The following is a 9,347-nucleotide window of genomic DNA, read 5'->3' as shown; positions in this document are numbered from 1 at the left end:
GATCAGCACACCGCCTGTTAGAGGAGAACCAACATGGAAGCTAAGCAATGAACTGCTGTGGACGGGCAGCAACAAAATATATTTTAGCCACCTAGAAAAAATCATTATCTGTTTAAGTGTACGCTATATTTAGAATATTTTCACCGCTTTACTTTGCCATCAGACAGCCTTTTCTGATGGGACACAGCTGTTATACGAGCCAAATATCAAATCTTCACAGGAACTTCACAGGCACAATAAGTAATTTTACTTTGCAGAACACAGGAATTGCTTGTCGATTTTTAGTTTGTTTGCATATTTGTGTCATGTCTGTGAATGTAAATGATCCTTTCAAACACTGAAGTCACACAATTACACAAACAAACTAAGTGATTGAGACGGCAGTAGACCAGCAACTCCAGTGCCCTGCAAAGAGAGGTGACTGATTTTGCCTTTGGAGTTCAGTAGGTTTGGAGAGAGTGACATCTGGCTTGTATACTGGCTCTGTCCCATCAGTAAAGGCTGTCTGACAGCAAAGTAAAGTGATGAGAATATTCAACATATGGCGTATACTTAAACTGATATAGATTTTTTTCTTTTCTAGATGTTTAAAATACCATTTGTTGCTGACTCTGTCCACAGCAGTACACTGACTGGCTTCTGTGCAGGTGCTCCTCTCTGCTTCTCCAAATTCGGGGTGTACCTCATACAACCACACTTCAAAAAGTCCAAACTATCCCCGTTAAAAGAGGAAAATGGAATAATTGGAACAAATAAAGAAGGCTGAGATTTTGAGCTCAAATGTGATTGGTGTAAGGGTGGAATTTGATGCCTTTCCTCCTTTAGGTTTCCTCTTTGCTCAACATGCGCTCCCTGAGAAAAGTCAGAGAATGGATCTTGCTTCCTTATCTTTCCATTTCTTCTGGTTCCAGCACCCAAAGCAAAACACAGCCTTCAGCCTTCAACCCTGACCTTAAGACGTCCTTCATAAATCCACACATCTTATATTCCAGCAGAAAAATAAGATAATACATTTGGTGATAATAAAAAAAAACAAAAAAACACCCAGTATGATTGTCCTTCCATCCCAAAGAGATTCTGAAAATGTAATCATGCCTTCTTGTTTAACTTCTAACTCTATGTGCAGGGGGTGATGAGCTGAGAGAGACTCATGCATAAGTAACACTTGCAGTAGCAGCAGCAGCAGTAGCAGAAGAAGAAGGGATCTTTAAAAACAACATTGGTTAGTTAACATCAGTCTCAAATGAGATTTCAAGTCAGAGTTTCACATCTTGCTGTGATCTTTCTGTGTGTGTGCGTGTGTGTGTATGCATCCTTGGCAATGAAAACACTGCTTGTCCAATCGGTTAGCAGACCACACACCCCGTAGCCTTTCATGACGCGTTCAACCCCTGATTCTCTCCTCGGGGAGTGGATGTATGGATGGGGGGGGCTTGAATCCGTCCTGAGAAAGGGTATATATCTGTATGTAGGTGTTTATATGTGGAGGGTGGACACAAGTTCAGCTCCAGTCTCTGAATAGATCGTGGGTGTAGGGGGGTCAGAGGGTTGGTCTCTCCCTGGGTTGAGGTCTTAAGGTAACACATGAAGGGTCAGGGGCCATGTTGTTGTAGGGCCTGTAGTAGTTTCTGTCGGTACACGGAGTATTTTTGCTCTACTGCCCGCACACGCTCCGACTCCTCTTTCCCCAGGATTACCAGGAAGTTTTGTAGCTCGGGGACAGAAAATGCATGCCACTGTCAGAGAGAAAGTGAAAACAAGATTATTACAGAACTGAGAGAAGCCTGCATAATTCCCGTTTCATGGGAAGATAAAGCTTTTGTGAGAAAATGTACCACAGATACATAAAATGTGCCTGTGCACCACAAGCGTGTGTATCTGTGCGTAAGCACGGTTCTCACCTCCACCTCTCCAGTCTCGTTTTCTTTAAGGACGAAACTGAGCACCTCTGGGTCAGGCCCTGCTATCAACCTCAGAAGAAGAGGACGCTCACACAGAGGGAGCTTCTGGAACAGATCTGGAGATTTTAAAAAAAGCAAGAAGAAAAACATTTAATTCAGTGCTGTTTATTCCCTACTCGCAAAATGTAGTTTCAGATATATCCATTTTACAAGCTGCATGTCTGTTTACTTCCTGTCAACACTTTATTAACTTTATCATCACCTACAAACCCGTGCTAGCTAGCTACCGTTATCGTTTCCATTCAAACTCAAGAGAAACAAAATAAAACTCACTTAAAAACCTTTTGGTTTGTCTTTCCAAAATTTCAGCAATCACCAGTTGTGGGTTGGTTGAAAAAGAAAAAACTTAATTCACAGATTTAGATGTGAAAATATTCTGGCTCCTCGCCATTTCTAACTGCTGCTTCTCTGATGTCCAGCCTTCGTCTTGCTCCTCTCCCAGTGATATTTTCAGCATGGCGAATTCAGGGTTTATTGTAACCAACCCAGACTAAATGATTGCTGGAGCAGTGGACAGACAAGCCAAAAAATTTTTTATGGGTTTTATTTTGTTTCTGTTTAGTTTGAATGAATGTTAGCTAGCTAGTTGCTCAGACACAGAGGTGATTATCAAAATAATAAAAAATACTAAATACAAAGTGAAGGTTAAATACTATTAACAATATGTACCCAGGGGTGAAAGTGACTAACTACAAATACTCAAATTACTGAAATTAAATAGTTTTTTTTAGGTATTTGTACTTATATAAGTAGATTTTCAAGTCTGTACTTTTCCTTTAGTACAGACTTAAGCAATTGAAGTTGAAATAATATCCAAATCTTTCATCTTCATTTTTGTTAATCTGATCACAAACAGGTCAGTGAAAAAAAGGGGGGGAAAAGTAAACTTAAACTAAAATGAAAAAAAAAAAATGACTAAACGGAATAGAAAAAAATGACAATGAGAAAAAAGTGTAAAAAATAAATGTGTTTTGTATATTATACATTATTATGATTAATGGGTTGTTGGCATTTTCAAATAATGGTTAAGGAAACTGCAAAAAAAAAAAAAATTCAACCCTAGTTTGGAGAGGTGACTGTAGAGCTGCATTTGAGTCATTTTTTAATAGAAAATGTCCAAATTCTCAGATTACAGCTTTTCAAAAGTGAATATTTTCTGGTTTCTTGACAACATCAACTTGGGCTTTGGAGAACAGTCCTCAGCATTTCTCAACATTTTCTGACATTTTACGAAAATGAAAATAATAATTAGTTGCAGCCTTATGTGACTGTAACCACTGAGCAGAAAAGAGACGGTGTTTGGAGTAATTTAGAAAAACAGAAACCCCTCTGTTTGAACGGCTTCTATTGATAATACATTAAATATGGACACTTAAAAAGTAACTAATACTCTGGGTAGTTTTTGAGATGAATGCTTTGTACTTTTACTTAAGTATTTTTCTAACACCAGTACTTTTACTTTTTTTTTTTTTACTTGTAACTGAGTAATATTTTAGTGATGTAACTGTACTTGTATTTGAGTACAGATCTTCAGTACTCTTTCCACCACTGTACCAAGCTAACTGTGAAAGTGAAAGTAACTAACTTAAAGGCATAATATGCAACAATTTCCTTAAGAAAAAAAGTACAGACTCATGTGAACATAATCCCTTTCAGTCATCATTATGACCCATGAGACGTGTGTGATGGTGTCTGTGTCTGCAGAGACCTTGTCATCTGCCTGTATTTCTTTACGTTTCTCATTTTTTTTGCTGTTCTCTGGATGCAACCCAAAACGCTGGTGTTTGACATCCTCGGACATTTGTGTGCTTTTACAAACACCTCAGACAAATGCTAGTGATCCTACCTTAAAGGATGAAGAATCACTAAGTTTGTAGGTGAGGGTAACGTTACTATGCAATTACATGTTTTCTATAAATGAGCCAGTAGCTAGTCATTTTTCCTCACCCTGTCCATCGCGGTGCGTCTGTCTGTACAATGCAAACTTGCGGGGATTGTCCAACACCATGAACTTCTTCAGCAAGCCCTGGATGACCTCTCTGGTGGTCGTCAAAGAGCTGATGTGGATTTGCTTCACACAGTCGCATGGTAGGTAGAAGGACGTTCTCTTTTCACTCTGCCCGCAGTCTGTCCCTCCCTGACACTCTGACGGTGCTTGATTGCGGTTTCCCATCTGCCTGGACGCTCCCTCTGAGCCCGCCGCCTCCAAAGCGGGGACTGTGACTGGTCGACTGAGCCTCAGGTTGACCTTAATGAACCCTGTGTAGGATCCGTCTGAAGCCTAGGACACACAGAGGAGAAGACTCAGTGTTGATATGTGTACTATAGAAGTGATATATGTGGTTCTTTAAAGAAACAGTCCAACATTTGGGAAATACAGGTCTAGTCATTAGAGGAGACAGATGATAACACTCTCACGTCTAGGGCTACAATGATTAGTCAGTTAACCAAAAAAATGAAACTGTCACCTATTTTGATAATTGATTAATTGTCAAACATTTGCTGGTTCAGATTCTTAATTGTAAAGATTTGCTGCTTTGCTCTGTCATTTATGATAGCAAATGATGAGTGTTTGGGTTTAGTTAGGTTAGCACGATTAGCGTAGCACAGGTAGTCTGGCTGTGTAGGTAAGAAAAAGTCTTGGCAGCCAAGAGATAGTCTGCAAATAATCCATCATAAACATCTCAATTTTTCATTTCAGATTCTGCACACATTAAATAGACAAGATATATGGTGTAAATTAATGAGCTTTGCAGGTGCTGGTAGAAGGATTTTGTTACTTTTTCTTTTTTATACAGTTTGTGCTTATATAATTGCAAAAATATATGAAAGATAATGATGGTCTATTATGTAAAAACTTAAAGTTTTATTTTTTAAATACTCTCAATAAAAACTATTAGTATCAGATCTGAACATTCAAATTTTGATGTAAATACGTATGTTTTAGCGTAAAAATTCTATGTCCCCAAGCCCCACTGAAACTGTTATTTCAAACCATTGGTGGCGGATGGTTGCCCACCATAGAGTCTGGTTTAGGTAAAGGTTTTCCGCACCACTGTCTCTTGATGGGAACTGCTGGGTCTGTGTAAATAATACTGTTAAGAGTACAGTCTAAACCTGCTCTATATGAAAGTTGTCCTGAGATAACTTCTGCTGATTTGGTGCTATACAAATAAAAATTTACTTGACATGACCTGACATTTGTTTTTGCAGGATGACACTGCTAGATTACATAACCCCCTTGGTTAAGGGAGGGGGAGGGCATTAGCACTGTAATCAAAGGAGAAGAACACAGATGGAGTACGTCAATGATTAATTCATAGGGAATCATTATTGCAGAAAAAATATAACAAATATCAGGCTCTTATCTCTTCAACACCAATGTCCAACTTTTGTTCCTACTTTTGTATAATCGCTTGCCAGCTCAATTTCCTGTTTCTATTCATCATCTATTCATGAAAGTGAGGAAGTTCTAAAGTCTAGTTTCATTGTTGGTTTGACATTATAGAGTGCATTATATTCAGCAGCTACAACAAAGTGTTTAAAACTCACCAGTTTCATGCCATTTTCAGAGACTTGAGCGTTATACTCTTCTATCCTTGTCCGCACCTCTTCCTCTGACAGGTCCTTTGTTCCTCTCTCCTCTTCCTCCTTTGTTTCATTCTGCTGTAAGGCAAAGAGGAAGAGAGAAGAGGTGTGACCAATACTGTAAGGCATTAGAGAACTGGTAGTAGCAGTGTTTAGTTTAACCAGCAGATGGTGCTGCTTTCACCAAGTCCTGAAAAAAAAAATACTCCATGGTGCTTTACTCAAGATCATGAACCCAAAGAAATCTTCCCTGCAGCCCCTTATAGACAAGTGGACTGACTGACTTGCAGGTACACCAGATCTGCTCCTTATTTGTGATAACACGCCATTCTCCTATCCTAAAAGCTGCTTCTCTGACTGAGGCTGATGAAGATTCTTATAAATGCTACACCGTCTCTTCCTCCTCAGCATGGTGGTTACACAACTCTGCAACTCCACATGGGGAACAGGAAATGTTGTGAATGGAGGGAATCACACATTCGGCATCACAGCACGAGAATATTGACAGCACTGCTGCCTCCCTCTCACTTTTACTCATTTCCCTCCATGACTATGATTGAGAAAGAGAGAGTGAGGGAAGATGCATTGAAAGGAGGAGGAGGAGGAGGAGGAGAGGAAGGCCAAGAGGGGGAGGCAGTGTATGAGGCGAGTAAGGGGTGAGGAATGATGAAAGAGCGGCTGCTGAGCCAGCCTTAGCAACACAGAGTTTGACTGGGTTATTTATAGTACAGTGGGATGCATCCTCGCTATCTCACAATAGCTTTTTTTCCCCTCCTTCTCCTGTTCGTTTGCATTTTCTGGGGCAGTGTGTGTGTGTGTGTGTGTGTGTGTGTGTGTGTGTGTGTGTGTGTGTGTGTGAGAGAGAGAGAGAATACAGGGCAAGAATCGTTTCTGTAGGGGAGTCCTCAGGTTGTGATGAAGTCACTGTTTCATTCAACACAAATGCAGTGTGCAAGTGCCTGTGTGTGTGTGCACGTATAGACTTAGGTGGCTTGTGGTTATAAACAACACAAATACACTCACACACACACACACACACACACACACACACACACACACACACACACACACACACACACAGCACAAGGGTAGCTGAACTCATCGTGGCTGGCATTAAGCAAGAAGAGGTGATAACATTATAACATTTAAAAAATCAAGGCTGACGTTTGGGTAAGGACACAGGGACAGAACTGTGTGTGTGTGTGTGTGTGTGTGTGTGTGTGTGTGTGTGTGTTGGGTTGTATGTGTTTTTTTTGTCACTGCCTATATGTCTTCAACTCTTACCAGCCACTCTTCAGTGTAATTATGGTATGTTTCTGTGAAACAGCAGTGAAAGCAGCTGATGCTATCATGGTCACTGCATGCAACAAATTCAATGACTGAAATAATAACTTAGGACACAAACACATCTCAGTATTTAGAGAGCTTCCAGCCTTAGGGCCTCATTTATCTTATCCTATGACTTCTTCAAAAAAACAAACAAAAAAAAAACTTATGTTGATGTGGCATTGACCGTATCTCTAAGCAATTTTCCTGCTGGTTATGCAGGGCTATTTCAATTTGGGACCGAGAGTGAACAAACCATGATGTCACGCACTGGTTTGTGGACCACAATTTTGAAGCCTTGAGTTTGGCATTATGGGGGTTGCCATTTTGTTTTTTTGCAGCTAGAACATGTGCAGTACCAACAGGACCGCGGAGTTGGTGGGTGATGCACTGCACTTTGGTTTGGGCATGTCCGTGCAGCGGAACATAATAGTGGCCTACCAGGCCACAAAGTTTCTCAAATTACAACTAAATAGTACACTAAAATGTGTTTTTGAAAGCATCTAAGCAAGATATGGGCAGCATAGTAATAGAATATTGTTCTATATTTGGTCAGCACTGCCTAATTTTACAGGTTTTTACAGAGTTTCGAAAAGGCTTTGTTGGACACCTCATGCTGTATTGAAGAAAACTTGAAACTAGCGATTAAGACCACAAACTAATGAAATTGAGGCTGTTGGTTGTGTATCTCCGCAGAATCCTGAAGATTCAGCAAGAGCTCTAATATAATCACATTCATATGAGAACAAAATACAAACCCATACACTTAGTAAAACTGGTGGAGAAACAGTTAGTGAGTACAACAAACTCCAGGGTTAAGAAAAGAATCTGAGGGATACAGAGGAGTTGACTTGTATCTAAAATTCCTCCCAGTGAAAAAGACCTCGCAGGAATTCCTGCGTTTGTATGCAAGTTTCTAAATGTATCAGAGGCAGTGCCCTGCCCTCCCTTTCTGCATACCAGTGAGAGTGGTCAGGGGACAAAAGAGCAGGACAATGGAGCAGTTTCCGCCCCTGAGAGTTCCACAAAGTCCTGGGACACTGCCCTGATTGGACCTGGTCACGAGGGAGCCAATGACCGGCAAGACACAGAAACAGACAGATGTGAACCCTGAGAAAGCTTGCGCAGTGACATTGCACTGTGGTCACACAAAAACAAATACATTTTGAGGGGCTAGCACCTTGGTCAACTTATGACACAAAAATCATTTACATTTCCACAGTATATCACTGGTTCCAGAGCTCAGTCTTAACTGGACTGCATGAGACGAGTGATACTAAATGATGCATGGCTCATCTGATCACTGATCTGTCATGTTTTTTTTATTGTATGGCCAACACATTCGTTAAAGAGATAGCTTGGATTATTTGATGTGGAGTTCTCAGCAACGAACTGCTGTGGACAGGGTCAGCAACTAAAAATATTTTAGCCACTTAAAAAAAGGTTCATCCAAAAAACTCAATATTGGTTGAAGTGTATGCTACATTTAGAATATTTTCACTATTTTGCTTTGCCATCAGACAGCCTTTTTCTAATGGGAAACCACAGCTGTATAAGCCAAACACCATTGTCTCCAAGCCAACTAAACTCTCTGCTTCTTCTTCTCTTTACAGTCTTCCAGATGTTCACATCTTGTGGAAACATAGTTGTAAGTTAAAGCAGCACCTTATTTTTTGTTTTTATGTTGAGCCAGGTCCAAATCTCATACACAGTTCAATCGGGGTTTGCTGCAGTTAGTGCTTTTATAAGTTCTTACTCTGAATCTTAATTTTCACTCAACATACGCAGTGCTAGGCACAGAGCAGCCAACCATGTACCTGATGACACAGTCGCTTAAATACAACAGCTAAAGGTCAATTTTACCCAGAAAATACTAGCGTCCAGCAATAAGTGTACTCACTGAATGATTTGAATGATGATATTAATAATATTATAGGCGACAGGTCCAGACCATCTAATCCAGTTTAATGGTGTGATTCAGACTGATGTAAAGCAGCTTAAGTGTGTAAGATATTTAGGACTGTTACATAAGGGTCATACACACATATGTACACACACCATGCAGATACACACACACACACCCCTCAGGGTGACATGAGTAAGTGTTGATGCTCTCACTCTGATGAGATCAGACAAGAGAGGTCGTACCACTGCTGGAAAGTAGTCAGTATTAAACCGTGTGCCAGACCTGTCTGCGTGTATAACCTGAACACCTTTTCATTAACCTGAGCTTACCCTTTGTCTCTCAAACCCGCAAGTACATGCATGCGTGTGTGTGTGTGTGTGTGTGTGTGTGTGTGTGTGTGTGCAACATCATGATCTTCAAGTAAGACTAGACTCCAGGATCTATTACAACAGGCCAGGATTGAAGACATGGTGCAGGTTGTCAGAGCGAAACTATACTCAAATAATACAGAGCAAATAATAACACATGAACATGCACACACACACACACACACACACACACACACA

General features: G+C 40.4%; 1 protein-coding gene across 2 annotated transcripts in view; it reads right to left on the bottom strand.

Moving 5' to 3' along the window:
* Positions 1-684: 684 nt before the first annotated feature.
* rassf5 (Ras association domain family member 5) overlaps positions 685-9,347 on the bottom strand; it is a 38,931-nt gene continuing 30,268 nt past the window's right edge. The window contains exons 3-6 of one of the 2 annotated variants that reach the window (XM_084731326.1): positions 5,514-5,627; positions 3,909-4,242; positions 1,902-2,017; positions 685-1,736 (exon numbers count right to left, since the gene is read on the bottom strand). In XM_084731326.1, coding sequence (XP_084587452.1) covers positions 1,593-1,736; positions 1,902-2,017; positions 3,909-4,242; positions 5,514-5,627 — 708 coding nt within the window. In that variant the 3' untranslated portion in view covers positions 685-1,592. The remainder of the gene's footprint in view (positions 1,737-1,901; positions 2,018-3,908; positions 4,243-5,513; positions 5,628-9,347) is intronic. The other variant, XM_084731335.1, reaches the window with a different exon arrangement.

This window comes from Lutjanus erythropterus, chromosome 2 (assembly GCF_056507025.1).
Source record: "Lutjanus erythropterus isolate fLutEry1 chromosome 2, fLutEry1.hap2, whole genome shotgun sequence".
In the NCBI taxonomy this organism is placed as follows: domain Eukaryota; kingdom Metazoa; phylum Chordata; class Actinopteri; order Lutjaniformes; family Lutjanidae; genus Lutjanus; species Lutjanus erythropterus.
Note: the sequence above shows the minus strand (reverse complement) of the source record. Positions and strands in the feature narration are given on the sequence as shown.